Source organism: Mustela putorius, unplaced genomic scaffold (assembly GCF_011764305.1).
Source record: "Mustela putorius furo isolate JIRA1106 unplaced genomic scaffold, ASM1176430v1.1 tig00000151_pilon_pilon_pilon, whole genome shotgun sequence".
NCBI lineage: Eukaryota > Metazoa > Chordata > Mammalia > Carnivora > Mustelidae > Mustela > Mustela putorius.
This window is the reverse complement of record NW_025421296.1, coordinates 12,120,110-12,144,927: the sequence shown is the minus strand read 5'-3', so window position 1 is coordinate 12,144,927 and position 24,818 is coordinate 12,120,110. Positions and strand designations below refer to the sequence as shown.

At 35.9% G+C, this 24,818-nt stretch overlaps 1 protein-coding gene across 1 annotated transcript in view; it reads left to right on the top strand.

Moving 5' to 3' along the window:
* The window catches only part of RP1 (RP1 axonemal microtubule associated), a 356,998-nt gene that overhangs the window by 72,238 nt on the left and 259,942 nt on the right, over nucleotides 1–24,818 (top strand). Inside the window, exon 4 of the mRNA XM_045075785.1 lies at nucleotides 22,950–23,113. Within this exon, the coding sequence (XP_044931720.1) occupies nucleotides 22,950–23,113 (164 nt within the window). The remainder of the gene's footprint in view (nucleotides 1–22,949; nucleotides 23,114–24,818) is intronic.

Below are 24,818 nucleotides of genomic sequence, written 5' to 3'. Positions count from 1 at the left end.
TTAGTGTAATGCCCTATAGGTGCATCTATGTTGTTGCAAATGACAAGATCTCATTCTTTTTTATGACTGAATAACATTATGTTTATGTATATATGATATATCATTTCTTTACTAATCTATTGATGGACATTTGGTTTGCTTCCATATCTTGACTATTGTAAATAATGCTGCAATAAACATAGGAGTATATGTATCCTTTTGAATTAGTGTTTTTGTTTTCCTTGGTGGAATGACTAGGTCATATGGTATTTCCAATTAAAAAAAATTATTTTATTTTATTTTCAGTGTTCCAAAATTCATTGTTTATGCACCACACCCAGTGCTCCATGCAATACGTGCCCTCCATAATACCCGACACCAGGCTCACCCCACCTCCCATGTACCCCCTCCAAAACCCTCAGTTTATTTCTCAGAGTCCAAAGTTTCTCATGGTTTGTCTCCCCCTCCAATTTCCCCCAACTCGTTTCTCCTTTCCATCTCCCAGTGTCCTCCATGTTATTCCTTATGCTCCACAAGTAAGTGAAACCATATGATAATTGACTCTCTCTGCTTGACTTACTTCATTCAGCATAATCTGTTCCAGTCCCGTCCATGTTGATACAAAAGTTGGGTATTCATCCTTTCTGATGGAGGCATAATACTCAATTGTATATATGGACCATATCTTCTTTATCATTTGTCCGTTGAAGGGCATCTTGGTTCTTTCCACAGTTTGGTGACTGTGGCCATTGCTGCTATTTTGAGGAACTTCCATAATGTTTTCTACAATGGCTGTACAAGTTTACATCCCTACCAATAGTACATGAGGGTTCCCTTTACCCTACATCTTTGCCAGCACTTCTTATTTCTTGTCTTCTTGATAGTAGCTATTCTGACAGACATGAGGTAATATTTCATTGTGTGTGTATGTTTTTAAATATATATTTTTAAATATTTTATTTATTTATTTGACAGACGGAGATCACAAGTAGGCAGAGAAGCAGGCAGAGAGAGAGGAGGAAGCAGGCTTCCTGCTGAGCAGAGAGCTGATGCAGGGCTAGATCCCAGGACTCTGGGATCATGACCTGAGTGGAAGGCAGATGTTTTAACCCACTGAGCCACCCAAGTGCCCCTTAAAGATATTATTTTTAAGTAATCTCCACACTTAAAGTGGGGCTTGAACCTACGACCCTAAGATCAAGAGTCCCTTGGTGCCCCTCATTGTAGTATTAATTTGCATTTTCCTTATGATACTGATGTTGAGAATCTTTTCAAGTACTTGTTGGCCACCTATATGTTTTCTTTGGAAAAATGTCTATTAAGGCCCTCTGACCATTTTAAATCAGATTATATGTTTTTTGGTGTTGAGTTGTATTATAAGTTCTTTATATATTTTGTATATTAGCCTCTCATTAGATCTATCATTTGCAAGTATCTTGTCCCAATCACTGTGTTGACTTCTTCTTCTTCTTCTTTTTTTTTTTTTGGTTGGTGTGTTGATGGTTTCCTTTGCTGTGCAAAAGCTTTTTATTTTGGTGAGTTGATTTTTGTGTTTTTTTCCTTTGCCTAGGGACACATACCTAGAAAAAATGTTGCTAATAGCAATATCAAAGAGATGACTGCTTTTTTGTTTTTCAAAGGAATTTTTCAGGTCTCCCACTTAGGTCTTTAGTCTATTTTTTAGTTTATTTTTGTGTAGTGTAAGAAAGTGGTCAGGTTTCATTCTTTTGCATGGAGCTCTCCAGTTTTCTAACATCCTTTATTGAAAAGACTGTTTTTTCCCTATGGCATATTCTTGCCTCCTTTCTTGTGAATCAATTGATCATATGGGTATAGGCTTATTTCTGTGCTCCCTATTCTGTTCCATTGATTTATGTGTCTGTTTTTGTGTTGGTACTGTATTGTTTTGATTACTCTAGCTTTGTAGTGTATCTTGAAATCCAGAATTGAGATATCCCCAACATTGTTCTTCTTTTTTAAGATTGCTTTGGCTCTTTTTTATGTGGTTCCATAAAAATGTTAGTATTATTTGTTCTAGTTCTGGGAAAAATGTTGGTATTTTGATTGGGATTGCATCAAATCTGTTGATTGCTTTTAGTAGCATGGGCATTTTAATGATATTAAGTCTTCCAATCTATGAGCGAGCTTTCTTTCTTTCTTTCTTTCTTTCTTTCTTTGTTTTCTTTCATTTCTTTGATCAGTGTTTTATAGTTTTCAGAGAATAGGTCTTTCAGCTTCTAGGTATTTTTTTTCTTTTTGGTGTAATTGTAAATGGGGTTGTTTTCTTAATTTCCCTTTCTGCTACTTTGTTACTAGTGTATAGAAATGCAACAGATTTTTTGTATATTATCTTGTATCTTGCCCCTTTACTGAATTTATTAATCAGTTCTAATAATTTTTTATTGGAGACTAGAGTTTTCTAAATATAGTGTCATGTCATCTGTAAAAAGTGACAGTTTTACTTTTTATTTATCAATTTGGATACTTTATACTTACTTTTTCTTGTCTGATTGCTGCAGCTAGGACTTTCAGCACTATGTTGAATAGATGTAAGAATGAAGGTCCTTGTCTTATTCTGGATTTTAGAAGAAAAGTTTTCATTTTTCACCAATGATTATGATGTTAGCTGTGAGTTTGTCATCTATGGTCTTTATTATGTTGAAATAGATTCCCTCTAAATCCACTTTATTGTTTTTTTTCCTTAAATTATGAATGGATATTGTATTTTGTCAAGTGCTTTTTCTGCATCTATTGAGATCAATCATTTTACAATGTGATGTATCACATTGATTTGTTAATATTGAACCACCCTTTTATCCCTGGAATAAATCCCACTTGATTATGGCAAATAATTTTTGTAAATTTATTGTTGAATTTGGTTTGCTAATATTTTGCTGAGGATTTTTGCATCTATCTTTATCAGAGATTGTGGCCTGAAATTTTGTTTTTATTTTTGTTGTTTTTTTTGTAGTACTTTTGTCTGATTTTGGTGCCAGCATAATGGTGGCCTTAGGACAAATCTGGAAGTTTTCCTTCTATCTTTTGGATCATTTAGAGAAGAATATATATTAACTCTTCTTTAACTGTTTGGTGGAATTTACCTGGGAAACCATCTGGTCTTGGACTTTTGTTTGTAGGGAGATTTTTGAATATTGGCTCAATTGGTTTCTTCAAATTTTTAATTTCTCCCTGATTTGGTTTTAAGAGATTATATATTTCTAGGAATTTATCCTTTTCTTCTATGTTACCAAATTTGTTGGCATATAATTTTCATAATATTCTCTTATAATCTTTTGTATTTCCGTGTTGTTGCTTGTTATTTCTCCATTTTTTGTTTATTTGAGTCCCGTCTCTCTTTCTCTGTTTTTATGATGAATCTGGCTAAAGGTTTATCAATTTTCCTTATCTTTTTTGTTTTATTGTTTTTTTTCTATTATTTTGTTAGTTTCTATTTTATTTACTTCTGCTTTAATTTTCATTATTTCCTTCCTTCTACTGGATTCTGATTTGTTTATTTTTCTTTTTCTAGTTCCTTGAGGTGTCAGATTAGGTTGTTTATTTGAGATTTTTCTTGTTTCTTGAGGTAGACTATAAACTTTTCTTTCAGAACTGCTTTTACTTCATCCAAAAGAATTTGGACCATTATATTTTCATTTTCGCTTGTCTCCATGTATTTTTTTTTGTTTCTACTTTGATTTTGTGGTGGGCCCATTCATTGTTTAGTTACATGTTGTTTAGCCTCCATGTGTTTGTGTTTTTTTCCAGATTTTTTTCTTGTAATTGATTTCCACTTTCACACTGTTGTGGTCAGAATACATGCTTGATATAATTTTAGTCTTCTTAAATTTATTGAGACTTGTTTTGTGGTCTAATATGTTATCTATCCTGGAGAATGGTCTGTGTACAGTTGAAAAAAATGTGTATTCTTTTGTTTTTGGATGGAATGTTATACATATATTTGTTAGGTCCATCTGGTTTAATATGTCACTCAAAGCCACTGTTTGTTGAATTTCTGTTTGGATGATATATTCATTGATATAAGTGGCATCTTAAAGTTCCCCACTATGATTGTAATACTGTCAATTTCTTTTGATGGCTATTAATATTTGCTTTATGTATTTAGATATTCCTGTGTTGGGGGCATAGATATTCATAATTGTTATATCCTCTTGTTTGATTAATATCTTTATCATTATATAGTGTCCTCTTTGTCTCTTGCTATAGCCTTTAAGGTTTATTTTGTCTAATAAGCATTGCTTTCCCAGTTTTGTTTTTGTTTTTGTTTTTTTGTTTCTATTTGCATGACATGTTTTTCTATCTCATTTTCAGCTTGTATATGTCTTTAGGTCTGAAGTGAGTCTCTTGTAGTCAGCATATTGAATGAGTCTTGGTTTTTTATTCATTTAGTGACATTATGTCTTTTGATTTGACATGTAGTCCATTTATATTCAAAGTAATTATTGATGGGTATGTGCTCATTGCCATTTTGTTAATTATTTTCTGGTTGTTTTTGTAGTTTGTCTCTCTTCCTTTGTTATTTTCTTGCTGTCTTCCCTGTGGTTTAATGTTTTTATAAGTGTTGTGTTTGGCTTTCTCTCTCTTTATTTTTTTGATTTGTGGTTACCACTGGGTTTATATATACATTTTATGCATGTAGCAGTCTATATTAAGTTGATGTCATATTTTATGTCTTTTACTTTGTGTATCCCTTGACTAATTTTTATAGACATAACTAATTATAGTGCTTTTGTATTCTAACCTTTACTGTGGCTTTATAATTAATAAATTTACTACCTTCATTGTAGGTTTTCTTTTACCTGCAAAATTTTTCCTTTCATAATTTTCTTACTTAGAGTTATGGCCTTTTCTTTCCATTGAAAGAATTGAACGTTTTTTGTAAGGCTGGTTTAATGGTGAGGACTCCTTTAACTTCTGTTTGTCTAGGATCTTGCCTCTGATTCTGAATGGCAACCTTGCTGAGTAGAGTATTTTTGGTTATAGGTTTTTTTCCTTTTAGCACTTTAAATATATCATGCCATTTTTTTTTTTTCTGGCCTTTAAAGTTTCTGCTGAAAAATCAGCTGAGAGCCTTATAGGGTTTCCCTTGTAGGTAATGGTTTTCTTTTTTCATGCTGCTTTAAAAATGACATATCATGGGGTGCCTGGGTGGCTCAGTGGGTTAAAGCCTCTGCCTTTAGCTCAGGTCATGATCCCAGGGTCCTAGGATCGAGCCCCACATTGGGCTCTCTGCTCAGTGGGGAGCCTACTTCCTCCTCTCTCTCTCTGTCTGCCTCTCAGCCTACTTGTGATCTCTATCTGTCAAATGAACAAATAAAATCTTTAAAAAAATGATCTATTATTACTTTTTGCCATTTTAATTATTTTGTACCTTGATGTAGCTCTCCTGGCATTCAGCTTCAGGGCTTTCTGTGCTTCCTGGACCTGGATGACTGTTTCCTTCCCTCAATTAGGGAAGTTTTCAGCTATTATTTTTTCAAATACATTTTCTGTCCCTTTCTCTCTTCTCCTTTTGGAATTCCTATAATGTGAATGTTATTATACTTGATGATGTCACTGACCTCCATCAACCCATTCTAATTTTTTTTATTATTCTTTTTTTCTTTTTGCTGTTCAGCTTGGTTACTTTCTATCAACCTGTCTTCCAGATTGCTAATTTGTCTTTCCATTTCTGGTAATCTGCTATTGGTTCCCTCTAATATATTTTTTATGTTTAGTTATTGAAATTTTCAGGTCTAAATGGTTCTTTTAAATGTTTTCTATCTCATTATTGAAGTCCTCACTGAGATCATCTACTGTTTTCTCAAGACCAGTGAGTGTTTTTATGACCATTATTTTGAATTTTTTATTGACCACATTGCTTATCTTTGTTCCATTAGCTCTTTTGCTGTGGTTTTGTTTTGTTCTTTCATTTGTGACACATTTCTCTGTCTCCTTATTTTGCCTAACTGTCTGTTTCTATGTATTAAGTAGACTCTCCTGGTCTTAAAAATATGGCCTTGTATAGAAGAGGTCCTGAGGTGCCCTGTAGCACAATCCCTTCTAATCTCTAAACTCAGGAACTTCAGGTATCCTGTGCTGGGCTACGTATGTGCTACTATGGTGGTTGAGCTACTATTTCTTCAGCTTAGTCAGTTGCATTGACCCACTTTGCTCACTTTAGGTGTGCTATGGAGGGTTTGGTCTCTGTGCTATTGAAAGGCCTGTCTGAAGTCACTGTAAGCTCATTGGTGATTGGGGCCAGCAGTCAGACTAGCTATCTGCAATCTGCCTTTCCACCTCAGATGCAAGGATACCAAAGGACAGGACTTGCTCCCTTGGCAGCCAGCTAGGATGCTAGGCTATGAGAATTGCAGGCTCACTGCTACCTGGAGTTATCTATCACCTTCCCAAAGTAGGAGTCATTTTTCTGGTTTCTGCTAGGGATTCTTGCACAGTGTGGCTGGGCAGGAGCTGCTTTGAACAAATGCCTGCTGAGGCAGGTAGGTTGAATGGAGCAGGTCCAGGGGAACACTGGGATAAGGCATGCAGAGCTAGCAAAGTATACAGAGAGGGTTAGCACTGGCTCCCACAACATCTGGCTATTTAGACTGGGAGAGGGAAAGAGAAAAGGCATCTTGTAGTACTTTTGTTCCTGAAGAAGTCTCCTGAAGATCCCTACCCCTCCAGCACACACTCTAAGATTAGTTAATAAATCTTCAGTTGATTTTCAAACTGTTGTTTCTTTGTTGTGTCTCAAGCTGAGTTATTTATTATGCTACTCTTTGAGAGTGGAAACTCAGTTTCCTATTGCCCTCCAGCTCTTCTGGCACTAAGTTCACTAATCTGTAGTGTTACCAGCGTTAAGCCATGTTGATTTTTAAAGCTCCTGAAGTTAAGTCCCACTGGTTCTCATAGCCAGATGTTATGGGGACTCATCTTCCCAGTGCAGGTCCCCAGTGTGTGGGATACTAATATGGGGTCTGATCCTTTTGCTTCTCTGTGCTTGGGGTTTCCCTCCTGTTTGTGGATAGTCCTGTCAAGGGTTTAGTTTCCAACTATGTCTTTGTCCCTCTTACCTTTTTTGATATGGCCTTCCCTATAAAATTGACTGTAGAAGGTCTGTTCTGCCAGTCTTAAGGCCATTTTCAGAATTAGTTGTATAGATAAAGCTGTTAGTTTATCCATGCAACAAAGTGAGCTCATGATCCTCCTAATTTTTTAATTTTTCCCAACTATCTCATTTTAGCTATTTTTTTTTTTTAAAGCCATTAGTGTTGGGGTAATAGTTTATAGGTTTGGTGTCTCAGTCAGTTGAGTATCTGCCTTCAGCTCAGGTCATGATCCTGGGGTCCTGGGATAAAGCCCCATGTCAGGCTCTCTGCTCAGCAGGTAGCCTGCTTCTCAGTCTCCCTCTGCCTGCTGCTCTCCCTTCTTGTGCTAGCTTACTCTTTCTATGTCAAATAAATTTTTTAAAAAGCCATTAGTGTTAATTACTTTTAAAAATATGCTTTTAAAAATTTGATGTTTTTATCAAGCAGTGAGTGAATCCTGGCTGTTGGCATGCACTGCTGTGGCTGCTGAGTCTCACCATAGATATACAGCAGTGGAGGCTGGGCCCATGTCAGGAGTCAGGCTGAGAACATGCAGATACATAGCCAGAGTGGCTTGCTGTAAGTGAGACCAAGTGGTGTGGGCCTGTGATAGGAAATTGGGTTGGAATCAGGCCCACAATCAACAGTAGGGTCTGTTGGTGCACACCCTTGTGGCTACGGGGTCTCCCTATAGGCCTGCATATGGCATGGAGGCTAGTGATGAGCACCAGCATTCAAGGGCACAGCTGGCTGGGCTAGCCAGAGGTGAGCCTAATGGAACAGGCCAGTAACTAGAAACAGAGCTGAGTCTGGACTTACAGGTAGCTGTGGAGGTCTTGGCAGTGAATGTGTACTGCCAAGGCCCCCAAATATTACCATGGGCATACACATGGCAGTAGAGGCTGATGATGAGAGTTGGGCTGTTGGAGTACAAGTACACAGGTAGAGGTGTTGGACTTGAGCATGAACAGTGGTGGAAGTCAGCTACAGATGTCTAGGCTAGCATCTTGCACTTGCAGAGCTTAAGAAGCCTGTGCATTAACTGCTGGTGTGGAACTTGATCTTCAGAAGGATGGGTGGGAGGGAGAAGGAAGGGAATCAGATGGCTGATATCCTTAAAAACAAATACCTGAGGGGAAAAACTGGTGAAATCTGTAGTGGGCCTGTGATGGCTGTGCTGGCCATTGATCTCTTCAGTGGTAAAAGCTGCTAAGGTCCACTGCAGAGCAAATCAGTTTGAACCATGGTCACTCCTGCTGTGAGGTTCATACTAGGAGCCCCTTCTCTTATTCCTTGTTCCTTGACATCTCTATACATCTCAGCATCACCAGTCTCTATGTGGGGTGAAATTGAAGTGATTCTTTTATGTAGTGCCCTAAAAGGCTGGGAGAAGTTGTTTGTTTGTCCCACTCTCCCTTTCCTAGTGAGGGATAATCTTTGTATCAATAGTGTTTCTTTTTGGTGCTGAGCTGTGCTGTGCTGTGCTGGGTGATGAGATGATACAGGCCAGAGGAAGCTGTATGCTCCCTTTTTGTGTGGTTATTTTCAGGTGGTTTTTTTTTTTTCCTTTTCCCCCTCTGTTGCTAAAGTTTCTTAAGTCAATCCTGAGCTCTCCCTGAGCTGCTTTTGTTCTTGGGTAGCTTTCTAATTGTTGAACTTCATGGAGGGATGGAGACAGAGTTTCTCCTACTCCACCATCTGAGTGGTGTATCTCCTGTTAAGAGTAATATTGAAAAGAGCTGGAATCTGTCCTATGTTTCATAGAACTTATGCTTCCTGTTTTACCCTTTCAGAAGGTATGGTATAGTGTAGTACTATACGGATTCAGGCTGGTAGTCTGTTTCTTCAAAAGGTTATTGTTGGAGTCAACCTGATGCACCCTGTTTGGCATTCCATCAAGTATAATTACAATATAGACCTTGACCTCGGCTAAAGTGGGTTAACATAAAATGCCTAATTGGTATGACGTATGTGGAGTGATATGGAACATCTTCATAGGGCTGACTTAACCTTGAGGGTCTTGAATGAGATAAGAATGGGATCCTTGGTGACTGCCTAATTGGCAGATATCTGCAGAGAGTTAGTCCACTTGTTTATGCAGGGCATTAAGAGCAAAAACCAGACAGTAGGCCTGCTCTAGCAGGTTATCCAGTTCAGAGATTCTACTTTATGGATGGTGAATCCTTCCTTTCATATTTTGATTTTTTATTAAAGTCATACATGTATAACTGTTTTGAAAAATTAGGTAGGAATACAAGGTTTAAAATTTAAAAAAAATAGTAGATCAGTTTCTGACCCTTTACATAACTAATTCCCACTCCACAGAGGCATCCACCTTTAAAACTTATAGCTCTTCCTTCTATTTATTTCTTTATTTCTAAAAATGAGTTTTAAAAATTTTACTTATTGGATGCCTGGGTGGCTCTGTTGGTCAGGCAGACGCATTCAGCTCAGGTTGTGATCCTGGAGTCCTGGAACTGAGTCTTGCATTGGCCTCCCTGCTTCGTGGGTGGTCTTCTTCTCCCTCTGACCCTCCCCCTCTCATGCTCTCAATCTCTCTCATTCTCTCTGTCTCTCAAAAAAATAAAATCTTAAAAAATATTTTATTTATTTATTTGATAGAGAGAGAAAGAGCACACAAGCAGGGGAAGTATCAGAGGGAGAGGGAGAAGTGGGCTCTCTGATGAGATGGGAGCCCGATGCGGGGCTCTATCCTAGGACCCTGGGACTATGACCTGAGCCAAAGGCAGACACTTAACTGACTGAGCCACCCAGGCGTCTCTCTAAAAATATTGATTTTTTTTTCAATTTTAGATTTTATTTATTGACTTTCTCCACCTTCTACCTTCTACTTCCTGTCCCTGTTCCTCCCAATAATATTATAATTTTTAAAAATCACTATTGAGAGGTTTTGTTTTAATTACTATGTAAAGATGGTGAATTGCTGAATTAATCTCTTAATCTTCTTTTATATTTTCCTTGTTTCTCTTTTTCTAAGAAAAACCTTATTCAGATTTAATTTGCTTAATAAAACCCCCAATTTCAAGTGTATACTGAAATGGTTTTGACAAATATATAGTCATATAACTGTCATTACAATCTAGATATAGAACATGTCCATCACCTCAGAAAGTTTTCTCATGCCCCTTTGCAGTCAGTCTCCTCTCCCCTTTGCCAATCCCTTGGAAACCACTGATGTATTTTCTATAACTATAGTATTTTTTTTCTAGAATTTCATGTTCATAGTATATGGAATGTAATTTTTGATGTCTGCTTCTATCCCCTAGCAAAATGCTTTTGAGAGTCATTAATGTTGTTACCTGAACCAGTAGTTTGTTTTTCTTCATTGCTGAGTGGCATGCCATTTTATGGATATACCACAGTTTGTTTACCCACTCACCAGTTAAAGGACATTTGTGTTTTTCTAGTTTTTAGCTATTATGAACATGTTATAAAAACATTCATATAAAAGTCCTTTTATAGGACATTTTAAAAGTTTCTCCTAGGTAAATACCTAGAAGTGAAATTGCTGGGTTGTATGTTTAACTTATCAGAAATTGCCTACTCTTTTCAGAAGTGGCTGTACCTTTCTTGTTTATACTTGGTAGTATCAGACCTTTAAATTTTAGTCATTTTAGTGTGTGTTTAATGATGACTCTGTGGTTTTAATTTGCATTTCTGTAATGCCTATTGATGTTTGCCATTCATCTGTCTTCTGTGGTACAGTGTCTTTTCAAATCTTATTTTCTTTTGTATGCTTGTAGTCCTAGAGTGGAAGGAGTTCTTCATGTATTCTGGGCACAATATATTCAGATACATGTTCTCCATATATTTTCTCCCAGTCTATAGCTTGCCTTTTCTTTTTTAAGTGGTCAGACTTGAAACGAGCAAAAGTTGTAAATTTTGGTAAAGTTCTATTTATGTTTTTTTTTTGTGGTTTCTGTCTTTTAAATTCTAAGAATACCTGCCTAGCCCCATCACAAGATTTTCTCCTATATTTTCTTTTAGGAGTTTTGTAGTTTTAATTCTTATGTTTGGTCTATTTGACCCACATAGAGTTATTGTTTTGCATATGGTAGGAGGTAAGGGATGGGGCTTGTTTGTTTCATACAGATATCCAATTATCCCAATACTCTTTGTTTAAAAGAGTATCTTTTTCCCATTGAAATACTTTGAATTGAAAAGGATAGTCTTGTTGAAAATCTGTCAACCATATATATGTGGGTGTATTCTGCACTCTCTATTTCATTGATTATGTGTCTGTTTATATGCCTAAACATACTGCCTTGATTACTTATAGTTTCATAGTAAGTCTTGGAACCAGATAGTGTGGATTTTTCCATCTTTGTTATCTTTTAAAATGGCTTTGGTTAGTCAACATTCTTTTGTTTTCCTCTTCTTCAAACTCTCCGCTGATAGTTGGAGACCACAGCCCTGTGTGCCTAGCTTGGAATTTTCCCTCACTGCTGAGTATATAGCTATTGAAATAGTCTTAGCCTTTATAGTTCTTGGTGAAAGATATAGACCATAGAAAAATGCAGAAGTTGAGTCAGCTTAGTGCATAGAGGCCATGTGCAAAAAAGCGCAACAGAGAACCATATTTATTGACTCTGTCCAATTTTAAGGCAGTCCATAATTGTCTTGGACTTTCAAATATATATGTTGCTACTTTAAGAGGGAGGAAGCAGAAAGGCGGCTTTTCTGGCCTAGTTCTGTATCTTTTACTACTCAGAAGTTATTTATTTTATGGCTACTTCTAATTTCACACAATCAATCTTCTTCAAACAATTGCAACTAAGATTAAACACTCTTTGCTTGTTAAATTGCTTGGAATAAGATTGCCAATGGTATAATTCCAAGTATTTGTGATTTATATTTGGCTAATACCCACCAAATAAATTTCTTTATAGACACTGCTGTCATCCAGTGGCTTCATAACTATGTCCTAAACTCTGATACCCTTTCTTTTATGTTTCTTTTTATTGCTGCATATATGAATTATAATTATTCAGGTGTATAGACAGGAACAGGCACTATTTCGTTAATTTTGTACTTCAGCATATTAATTTTCATTTCCATAAACATTTTAATCTTTGAAATTTACAGAGCTTATATAATTCTTTTTAAAAAAATATTTTATTTATTTATTTATTTGACAGAGAGAGAGACACAGAGAGAGGGAACACAAGCAGGGGGAGTGGGAAAAGAAGCAGTTTTCCTGCTGAGCAGGAACCCTGATGCAGGGCTCAATCCCAGGACCCTGGGATAATGACCCGGAGCCAAAGGAAGACGCTTAATGACTAAGCCATCCAGGTACCCCTTGTATATAATTCTTAAGTGAGTTACTAGCCTAATTCAACCTTTCTTAACTTTCTTTTTGTTATTGCCATTTAAAAATAATTAATTAATTAATTAATTAATTTTATAAACATATAATATATTTTTATCCCCAGGGGTACAGGTCTGTGCATTGCCAGGTTTACACACTTCACAGCACTCACCAAAGCACATACCCTCCCCAATGTCCATAACCCCACCCCCCTTCTCCCAACCTTCCTCCCCCCAGCAACCCTCAGTTGTTTTGTGAGATTAAGAGTCACTTATGGTTTGTCTCCCTCCCAATCCCATCTTGTTTCATTTATTCTTCTCCTACCCCCTTAAGCACCCATGTTGCATTTCCACTTCCTCATATCAGGAAGATCATATGATAGTTGTCTTTCTCTGCTTGACTTATTTCACTAAGCATGATATGTTCCAGTTCCATCCATGTTGTCGCAAATGGCAAGATTTCATTTCTTTTGATGGCTGCATAGTATTCCATTGTGTATATATACCACCTCTTCTTTATCCATTCATCTGTTGATGGACATCTAGGTTCTTTCCATACTTTGGCTATTGTGGATATTGCTGCTATAAACATTCGGGTTCATGTACCCCTTCAGATCACTATGTTTGTATCTTTAGGGTAAATACCCAGTAGTGCAATTGCTGGGTCATAGGACAGTTCTATTTTCAACATTTTGAGGAACCTCCATGCTGTTTTCCAGACAGGTTGCACCAGCTTTCATTCCCACCAACAATGTAGGAGGGTTCCCCTTTATCCACATCCTTGCCAGCATCTGTCATTTCCTGACTTGTTAATTTTAGCCATTCTGATTGGTGTGAGGTGATATCTCATTGTGGTTTTGATTTGTATTTCCCTGATGCCGAGTGATATGGAGAACATTTTCATGTGTCTGTTGGCCATCTGGATGTCTTCTTTGCAGAAATGTCTGTTCATGTCCTCTGCCCATTTCTTGATTGGATTATTTGTTCTTTGGGTGTTGAGTTTGCTAAGTTCTTTATAGATTTTGGACACTAGCCCTTTATCTGATATGTCGTTTGCAAATATCTTCTCCCATTCTGTCAATTGTCTTTTGTTAACTGTTTCCTTTGCTGTGCAAAAGCTTTTGATCTTGATGAAATCCCAATAGTTCATTTTTGCCCTTGCTTCCCTTGCCTTTGGCGATGTTCCTAGGAAGATATTTCTGCGGCTGAGGTCGAAGAGGTTGCTGCCTGTGTTCTCCTCAAGGATTTTGATGGATTCCTTTCTCACATTGAGGTCCTTCAACCATTTTGAGTCTATTTTCGTGTGTGGTGTAAGGAAATGGTCCAATTTCATTTTTCTGCATGTGGCTGTCCAATTTTCCCAACACCATTCATTGAAGAGGCTGTCTTTTTTCCATTGCTTTGTCAAAGATTAGTTGACCATAGAGTTGAGGGTCTATTTCTGGGCTCTCTATTCTGTTCCATTGATCTATGTGTCTGTTTTTGTGCCAGTACCATGCTGTCTTGATGATGACAGCTTTGTAATAGAGCTTGAAGTCCGGAATTGTGATGACACCACCTTTGGCTTTCTTTTTCAATATTCCTTTGGCTATTTGAGGTCTTTTCTGATTCCATATAAATTTTAGGATTATTTATTCCATTTCTCTGAAAAAGATGGATGGTACTTAGATAGGAATTGCATTAAATGTGTAGATTGCTTTAGGTTGCATAGAAACTTTCACAATATTTATTCTTCCAATCCATGAGCATGGAACTTTTTCCCATTTATTTGTGTCTTCCTCAATTTCTTTCATGAGTACTTTATAGTTTTCTGAGTATAGATTCTGTGCCTCTTTGGTTAAGTTTATTCCTAGGTATCTTATGGTTTTGGGTGCAATTGTAAATGGGATTGACTCTTTAATTTCTCTTCTTCTGTCTTGCATTGGTGTAGAGAGATGCAACTGATTTCTGTGCATTGATTTTATATCCTGACACTTTACTGAATTCCTGTACAAGTTCTGGCAGTTTTGGAGTGGAGTCTTTTGGGTTTTCTACATATAGTATCATATCATCTGCAAAGAGTGATAGTATGACTTCTTCTTTGCCAATTTGGATGCCTTTAATTTCCTTTTGTTGTCTGATTGCTGAGGCTAGGACTTCTAGTCCTATGTTGAATAGCAGTGGTGATAATGGACATCCCTGCCGTGTTCCTGACCTTAGCGGAAGGACTTCTAGTACTATGTTGAATAGCAGTGGTGATAATGGACATCCCTGCCATGTTCCTGACCTTAGCAGAAAAGCTTTCAGGTTTCAGTTTTCAGGATTTTCTCTTTGTCACTAAGACTTGTCAATTTTACTATTATGTGATGGGGTGTAGGCCTATTCTTATTGATTTTGAGGGGCATTCTCTGCACCTCCTGAATTTTGTGCTTGTTCCCTTTGCCATACTGGTGAATTTCTCCCCAACAATTCTCTCCAGTATACCTTCAGCTCCCCTCTCTCTTTCTTCTTCTTCTGGAATCCCAAATATTTTAATGTTGTTTCATCTTATGGTGTCACTTATCTCTCAAATTCTCCCCTTGTGGTCCAGTAGCTGTTTGTCCCTCTTTTGCTCAGCTTCTTTATTCTCTGTCATTTGGTCTTCTATATCGCTAATTCTTTCTTCTGCCTCATTTATCCTAGCAGTGAGAGCCTCCATTTTTGATTGCACCTCATGAATAGCTTTTTGGATTTCAACTTGGTTAGATTTTAGTTCTTTTCTTTTTCAGAAAGAGCTTTTATATCTCCCAAGAGGGTTTCTCTAATATCTTCCATGTCTTTTTCTAGCCTGGCTAGAACCTTGAGAATCATCATTCTGAACTCTAGATCTGACATATTATCAATGTCTGTATTAATTGGGTCCCTAGCCTTTGGTACTGCTTTTTGTTCTTTTTTTTTCTGGTGAATTTTTCTGCCTTGTCATTTTGGCCTGATAAGTGTTTATGAAGGAGCAAGTAAAATACTAAAAGGGTGGCAACAACCCCAGGAAAATATGCTTTAGCCAAATCAGAAGAGATCCCAAATCGTAAGGGCGGAGAAACAGGATAAAAAGAGGTTCAGAAAGAAATAAAGAGAAGAAAAAAAAAGAAAGAAAAGAATTAAAAAAAGAAAACTAATAAAGAAAAGTATAAAAAGAAAAATATATATATATATTAGATAAACTAGTTAAAAAACGTTAAAAAAGAAAAGGGTAAAAGTTGAAAAAATTTTAGCAGAAGAAGAGAAAAAAATGAAAAAGAAAAATAAAATAAAATTAAATGCAAGACTAAAGAATCATAGGGAGAAAGCCATGAGTTCCGTGCTTTGCTTTCTCCTCGTCTGTAATTCTGCTGCTCTCCTTGTTAGTGAAACTGCACTCCTTGGTAGGTGAACTTGGTATTGGCTGGATTTCTTGTTGATCTTCTGGGGGAGGCACCTGGTGTAGTGATTCTCAAGTGTCTTTGCACCAGGCGGAATTGCACTGCCCTTACTAGAGGCCGGGCTGAGTAATCAGCTTCGGTTTGATTTCTGGAGCTTTTGTTCCCTTAGCGCTTTCTGTAGAGTTCCGGAGAACGGGAATACAAATGGCAGCCTCCTTGTCTCTGGACCAGTGGAGCCAAGAGCCCGGGGCCCCCTTCCTCAGTGCGCCCTCAGAGAACAGCGCCCAGTAACTCCCGTCTGCCTGACCTCTGGCCGAGCCCCGAGCTCACCGAGCCTGCGATGGGTTCAAGGTAACCCTGAGCTGTGAGCTCATTGTCAGCTCTGTCTCTGTAGCTGGCTTCCCTGTTCTAATACCTGTAAGGTCTGCGACACTCAGACACCCCCGATCCTTCTGTGACCCTGCGGGACCTGAGGCCATGCTGACCCCGTGTTGGCTTCACCTTGGTTTAGCCTCTGGAGAGATGTCCCTCAGCGGAACTTTTAAAAGTCCTGATTTTGTGCTCCATTGCTCCGCCGCTTGCCGGGAGCCGGCCCCTCCCCCTGGGGTCTATCTTCCCGTCGCTTTGGATTCACTTCTCCACCAGTCCTACCTTTCAGAAAGTGGTTGTTTTTCTGTTTCTAGAATTGCTGTTCTTCTCTTAGATCTGCTGATGGATTTGTAGGTGTTTGCAATCTTTAGGTAAGCTATCTAGCTGATCTCCTGCTAGCTGAAGTAGTCTCAGCCTGCTACTTCTCTGCCATCTTGACTCCTCCCCCTGTTTATTTCCTTTTGAAAAGATTTATTTTTAATTAATCTCTACACCCAATGTGGGACCCTAACTCACAAACTTGAGATCAAAAGTTGCATTCTCCATCAGCTCCATCAGCTGAGCCAGCCAGGCTCTCCTCATTACTGCATTTTACTTTATTTTATTTTATTTTTTTCATTATTGCCTTTTAAGGAGATAAATATGAAGGAATAGTATTTTCTTGGGTAAAATTGAGTTTTAAAGAGCCACAGTCTATTATAATATTTAAACTTTTTGTGCTCTAAGAATGAATTTTTCTCCTTTGAGAGTAATATTGCTCCCCCTTGAAAATACTGGTCTACTTGAATGAAAAGGTAATTCAATTACAATTACAATGATAATAACGCCTTTATTAAGTGACTTTTATGTACCAGACGCTGTACCATGTGCTTAACAAATGTTACCTGATATAGTTATAAAAAAAAATCAATAGTGTATTTCTACTTTTTGAATAAAGAAACTGAGACAGAGTTGTTATGTTTTCTAAAGCTGAGTTTCAAAGTGTAGATCTCAAGATAGTTCTGTGACCTCAAAAATCTACTACTTTCCATTCCTCATAATGATGCTATTCAAATTAGTTGAAGAGTCATGCTATTCTGTGGCCAGAGAACCATGATTTATTGTGGCACCTAAATTTCCAACATATTGACTTCTAGGAATGGTTCTGTTCATCCGCTTTGGCATTGCTTGTAGGTCTCAAATAATTTTTGGTCTGTGAGTTGCTTATAGTTTACTGGGAAGAACATTTAGGAAGTGATTATAAGGAACTCTGGAAATAAAAAAGAATAATTCCTCTAGAATTATTATAACCACATTATAGAATTATTATTACCACTTACAGAATTTTTATAACCACAGAAAACATTATTTTGTTTCTGAAAAATTCAGGCACATTTTCCCTGTATTTTGATTTTCATAAAGAGCTATTCTCATCATTTAAAGTTCTATCTTTCATGTATTTGCCCATTTAAAAAGGTGAAAATAATATGGTACATGTATACAAGTATAGTTAAATATAAAATGAAAAGTTAACCTTTCCCCAGGTCTGGCTTCTAAACTCTAAAGAGGTCTTCAATTTTTCCTCTAAATTTTAAATACATATGTCACCATGTATATATATGTATACCTATGGATATCCTTTTTATTTATAAAATTGAGATTATAGTATTCAAATCATGCCATATTTTGCTTTAGTTATTATTTTAAAATCATTGCACTGTGTAGTATTTCATTGTGGCTATTTTGTGATTTGTCTCATTCTGTATTAAAAGATATATGGTTATGTTCAAATACTCACTATTCCAGGAATCTTGGAGAATGTCCTTAATGCACATAGTTTGACATCTTTGTGAGTATATTTGTACAGTAAATTATAGCAGTGAAACTCTTAGATGAATAGCTTGTGTTATAAATTTTCATAGCTATTGCCAAATTGCCCTTCAAAAAAGGTTTAGGGGGATGTGGACTGATGTCAAACAGTATGGAAAGGCTCACACTCAAAGCACTAGATATTGTAAAACTAAAGATTTTTGCCAATCTGATAGGTGAAAAATGATGTCTTGTTTTTATTTGCCTACCCTTAATTATAAGGGAGGGTGAGCATATTTTCTATTTCTTTGCTTTTTGTTTGTGTGTATGTGTTTTAATGAATTGCTTATTCATATTGTCCATTTTTCTATTGTGAAATTCATGTTTAGCTTTGTTTCATTGATTGTATAACCTCTTTGCAAGTGAAAGAACTGAGTTCTTTTTCATCTGCGTGGCTTTCTCCTGCCCAACTTTATCAGTTTCAGTATGGCATTTATAAGTTCTTACTTGATGTTTAAAACAACTAATTGTATTGAGACATTTACACAAACAAAATGCATGCATTTCAAATCTATAGTGTGATTATTTTGACCCTTGAGCTTACCCTTTAAGTACTACTTCAATAAAAATATAGAACAATTATATAATTCCAAATAGCATCTTCATATTCTCTCAGATAAATCCTCCACTCCTGGCCCTTGGAAAGAGTTTATTTGCTTTTTGTTACTGCAACTAAGTGTGTCTTTCTTAGAAGTTCTTATGTGGAATCATACACTATGTGTACAGTATATGTGGAATCATACACTATTGTATACTTGTATATAACTAGGACTTGATCAGCATGAAGCTCAATATTGACACAAATATTTGTATCTATAGTTTATGCCTTTTAATTGCTGAGTTGTGTTTACTTATGTAACACAATTTGCTTAAGTAATCACTTTTTGCATTAGTTTCCTAGGGCTATTCTAACAAATTGAAGTTGAAAACAGGAATTTAATCTTTCACAGTTCTGGAAGCTAGAAGTTTGAACTCAAGATATTGGTAGTGCCATACTCTCTCTGACAGCTCTAGGGAAAGACTTTCCTTGCCTGTTAAGGTCGCATTCATAGACACTAGGAATAAGGACTTGAACATATCTTTTTGCGGATACATTTCAACCCACAACAGTTCTCCTCTGGTCCTGGAAAATTCATGTCCTTCATATGTGGGAAATAAATTTACCACACTCAAAAATTCCCTAAAGTATTAACCATTCTAGCATTAACTTTAAGCCCAAAATATCATCTAAATGTAATAATCTCAAAAAGTTTGAGACTTCATCTTTGATTTTATTTAAGTCAGGTATAGGTGAGACATTGGGTATAATCTGTTCTGGGCCAAAATTACTTTCCATCCACAGACTTGTGAAACTGGAAAAGAAGTTATCTGCTTCTGGAATGCAATGGGACAGGCATAGATGGATACTCCCATTCCAAAAGGGTGGAATTTGAAGGAAAAAAGGGGTCACATATTCCAAACAAGTCTGAAATCCAGTAAGGCAAATTTCATTAGATTTTGAGGCCTGAGAATAATCCTCTGTGACTTACTGCTTTGTTCTCTGGGCCCTAGTAGAGAAGTAACTCCATCTTCATGACCCTCAGGATGGTGGCCTTGCCCCAGAGCAGTTATTCCATCCACTTTGGCCATCAGAGTCATTCTTTGTTTATTTCATTCTATTTCTGTCCTTTTTATCTGCTGGAATAAAATTCTTGAAACCGTTGTTGGTCTTCTGTGGATGTCATGGGAATTCACATCTTTAGGCACAAGAGTACTCTATAGAGTCTTCCTGGATGACTAATTTTTACTTCTGGCTTCTGCTGAGATAATTGATTGGATCCATAAATCACATGTCTGATCTCTTTAGCAAATATTTTTCCTGCCAAATCCTAGGCTTTGTTTATAGAACGTGGTATCTAGATAGGTTGAGAATTTTCCAAATTATTAAGTGCAAGATTCTTTTTGCTTAATAATTCCTGCCTCAATTTATCTCTTTCCTGTTGAATTTGACCATAAACAGCAAGGAGAAACCTGACCACACCTTCTAAATTTCCAAGTTCATCATTATAAGTTCTATTTGCACTACTGAATAATAGAGCACAATTCAGCCAAGTTCTCTGACACTTTCAACATAAGGATACACTGTGCTCCAGTTTTCAATAACATGATTCTCATTTCTGTCACTTTCAATAATAAGTTTCTACCATGATTGGGTATTTAATTTTTACAAAGGCTTATTTATTTATTTATTTGGTCTATTGAGGTAGACAGATACAAGTTCTCCTATTCTGTTAGTGTGATGAATTACATTGATTAATTTCTAAATGTTAAAAAGCTTTGAGTTCCTGGAATAAATCTGCAGATTGTGGTTGACTTGATTTCCTAATATTTTGTTGAGAATATTTTCATTTACATTCATGAGGGTTATTGCTTTGTAGTTTTCTTATTATGCCTTTGTTTTTGGTATCACAGTAGTGCTTATCTTACATCATGACTTGGAAACTATTTCAAAGGGTTGGTGTAGGATTTTTAAAAATTTTTTATTTATTTGTTGTTTTTAGTTTTGGTAGAAAATTCACCATCTGGGCCTGTATTTCTTTGTGAAAATAAATTAATTATAAGTTTATTATTTTTTGGAATATATAAAGGCAATTCAAATTGTATAGTTGTTTTGTATGTGATATGGTATTTGAGTCTTTCATCAAGCTATTTGTCTATTCCATGCATCCTGTTTTTCTCCAGTCTATTTACTTACCCCTTCAACCTACTCTTTTTCAAATTGGGATCTAATGGGATATGAAGATTAAGAAGGTTTTTAGAATTTTATCTGCTCACCTTTTCTCTCCCATATTGTTGCTAAGCAAGCTGAGTTAGGTGTCCACAAATTCCTGAAATCTGTGTCACTCTTCTCTTGGCTTTTAGTTTACAGAGATTACAGCATGAGATTTCGTACCTTCTTTGTTTAAATTATGCTATTTTTTTTTGCCATTTTTTAAAATTAAAAAAGTTATTTTTCATATTTGTTCTGTTAGTTTTTCTGTGATCTGGTCTCTCTACTCCAAAAATGATTTTTTCCCTTTTTGTATGTTGGCCTTAGTACCTCATATAGATTATAAACTGACAGAGGACAAAGACATCATTTTATGTTTTCCATCTACTCCTCCCTGTAACACCACACACCTAGTAATGACTCAATGACTTGTTGGTTATTGATTGATTGAAGTGTAAGTTATAAACTTAAAGATGAATCTTGGTTCATGATCTTTACGTTCTACTCTGGCTTTTACAACATCCCCTTCCAAGGTTAGGTTTTAATGATTTAAAGTGGTGTGAAGACCTATGGTAAACTGACATCATATTTCATTATTTTCTTTTTTATTTCTATTCCTATGCTTTTCATCCTTTTCCATCTTAGTTGTTGGAAAATGCAATTTCTTTCCTTATTGATTTGGTCCTTGTACATTTAGCAAGTATTGATTCTCCCCTGAAATCTTTTGCTGCATTTCTAAGAGACTAGAAGCTGAAGAGCTTTATTTCATTTTATTCAAACAAGCACTAACATATAGTTAGTCTACAGAAAACAGATAGAATTTTCCTAGTTGTGTAGTTTGTAATTGCAATTTAACTATTTTTGCCATTGTTAAAGATAGCCTATTATCCTCTTTCAGTTTTTATTTTTATTTTTTATTTTTTAATTTTTTTAGAGAGTTTATGTTTTTGACAGAGTGATAGAGAGAGCAGCAGGCAGATGGAGAGGGAAAAACAGGCTCTCTGCTGAGCAGGGAGTCTGATGCAAGGCTCAATCCCAGGATCATGACCTGAGCTGAAGGCAGCTCCTTAACGGACTGAGCCTCTTCCAGTTTTTAAAAATGAGGTTTTTATTTATGAACTGAATGTTTGCCAGGATGATTTGGTAGTCTAACTTGGCTTTTTGCCATATGTTGGAAAAATAAAGTAGAATTTCCTGTTTCAAAGTAGGTTTTTAAACACATGCATTAATTTAACATATATTCATTGTACTATATAAATAAAATTCAAATTTTGAATTTGACAATTTGAATGATCAAAATGGGAAATAAACTTTAGTTTAAATATAAGAGAGAGAAAACCACAGTCTAAAGAGAAGAATGCAATTTAAATCCATAGTTCTGAATTTTATTGCCTCATATTCTTACTTCTTTTATGTAATCTTGAGTGTATTCCCTAATTTCTCATTATTTCAATTTTCTTATTGATCAACTCTTGATGTTTTTTTCCAAAGGAAACCTAACAAAATAAATTGAAATCCTAGGAAGTAATATCATACCACTCTCAGTATGCTATAATGTTTAGATAATCTCAGTTATATTCACAATAAGCCATATATTTTCTCGCACTGTGTTTATTTTTTGCTGGGATAAAAAATTTATTTAACATTTTTTGAATTCAGTTACCTCATCTACTAATTAGGAATACTTAAAACAGTAAGTGTAGAAATTTCCAGATGACCTTTCAAATTCCTTCTAACTTATCTAATTCCAATTTTTATGATTATACAAATTATTAAATAATTTTTTACTTTGGAAAATTAATATCTAAAATCTCAAGATCTTAAAATGTGTAATACTGAATGCACATATTACATGTCATAGATAACAATACTGGAAATATTTTGTCAAAAGGCAGGGAACATTAGAGAAGTTCCATAGCAACTTTCTTGGAATCCAAGCATGACCGAGTATAATAGGATAATTGTATCTCTTTAACTTTATTATTAAAGATCTAGGAAATAGTCTTACAGTTACATTGTAGGACATAGTAATTTACTGAATATTTAAAAAACCAAGTCTAAATATTGTGCTATAGTACTTTTCCAAAGGAGATGAAGAAGAGTAAGTTATGTCTTTCTGAATTCCCCTGGCTTCATGATGATCATCTCTTCTGAGTCTTCTGTTTTTATATGTTGGTTTAATACTGTGTGTTATTTGTGCTTCTTTAGGTGGTATCTGGAAAATTTCCATAATCACCAGTGACTTGCCAAATTCAGGGACCAGCTCACAGATTTATATTATACTGTATGGACAACATAGAAGTTCAGCTCCTATATATCTTTATGGAACAGATGGATCTCAATTTCAGGATGGCCATGAAGACGTATTTACTGTAAGTAATAAAGCTGAGTAAAACCTGTTAATATAAGTGATACAGGTAGTTGGTACATTGGAATGAATACAATCTATCAAATTGGTGCTTTCTGTTATAACACTCTGGGTCCTGTTGAAGGTCAGTCAAAAGTAATTCATGGCAGTTTTTGTTCATTCAGATTATACACAAGTAAAACTACAATACAATAAGAGACAATAGCTAGAGAGAAATACTAGAAGGCCAACTTTTACTGTTTCTATACTTGTGGCTGTTGGGAGTAAGGGCTTATGCCTTTCTGACTGGGGCTCGAACATATAAGGCTTAAAGTCAAAGTTGCAAAGGAAAAAAAATTACAAACCTGAGGGTTTTGAAGGAGCGAGGGGTGGGAGGTTGGGGGAGCCAGGTGGTGGGTATTATGGAGGGCATGCATTGCATGGAGCTCTGGGTGTGGTGCAAAAACAATTAATTCTGTTATGCTGAAAAGAAATAAAAAAAATATTAAATAAAAATAAATAAATAAAGGAGAGCAAAGAAGTTATAATCAAATTATTAGTTCATTACTAGACACACTGAGATCAAGATTAGGGAGAAACAGGTAGCAGTATCAGATCAGTTGTTATAGTCAGAAAGATTAGCAACCAAAGGAAAGATGTGAAATCAGTCAAGCACTTAGCACTTTATAGGTATTTAATAATATCTGTTGAATGAATGATTGGATGTATAGAGGGATTATTTTGACTGGGTAGAAAGAGAGAATAAAATCACAATCAGGAAAGAGTATCCTTAAGTGGCTCAAATTGTTATATGATACTCACTTCCATGTGATCCTGAGTATTTGGTTTACTCCAGTCTGTGTACTCAGCCATATAATGTGTTATAGAAGAGTCTGAATCATTTGGAACTAAACTAATTGTTTAGTTTGAACTATCCTTTCCAAAGTTTCTATATGAGTCAATATTTGAAGAAACTCTTTCTTGTGTTGATGGGCACTACATGTAAAAAATGAGGACTTTATCATTATTTTGCATGTGTAAGAAATAGTTTTAGAAGTGACTATATCAAAAGAGTCCAAGTTGTTTTTGTTGTGGTTCTGATTTATTTCATGTATATTTTAAAATCAATTTATACACATGGTGTATAGAGTTAAGTTATTCTGAATTCTGTAGTAGCAAAGGAACATATTTAACTCTTCATTTCTGTTTTCTTTCCATAGGAAACCATTTTCATAGTTTGATGCTTCTTTCTCAGCACTACATTTCAGCTCTTTCAGTTGTCTTGCTCTTTCTTTCTTGAGCCCTAGGATTGGTACATTTACATCTTGTTTGTAGAGGTGATGGCTTCTTTAAGTTTAGTTAACTTCTTATTGATTTTGGTCATAGTTGTCACTCATTTTGATGAATTGGTTTCTTGTAAGTATTCTTAGGTTCTTTTGTTTCATTCTTTCCTTTTTCCTTATAGTTTTGTTGCATACGTATTTTCTATTTTATTGTGGCAAAATCCAGAAAATAAAATTTATCATTTTAACTAAAAGTTTGTTATTCAGTGAGGTATAATGTAGTCTCAATATTCTTCAATCACTATCTAGTTCCAGAACATTTGAGTTACTCCAAAAGGAAACCTCATTATGCAGTCTCTCCATTTCCTTTCCCCCAATCCCTAGCAACCTCTTATCTACTTTCTGATTTTAAGGATTTGCCCATTCTGGATATTTCATGTAAATGGA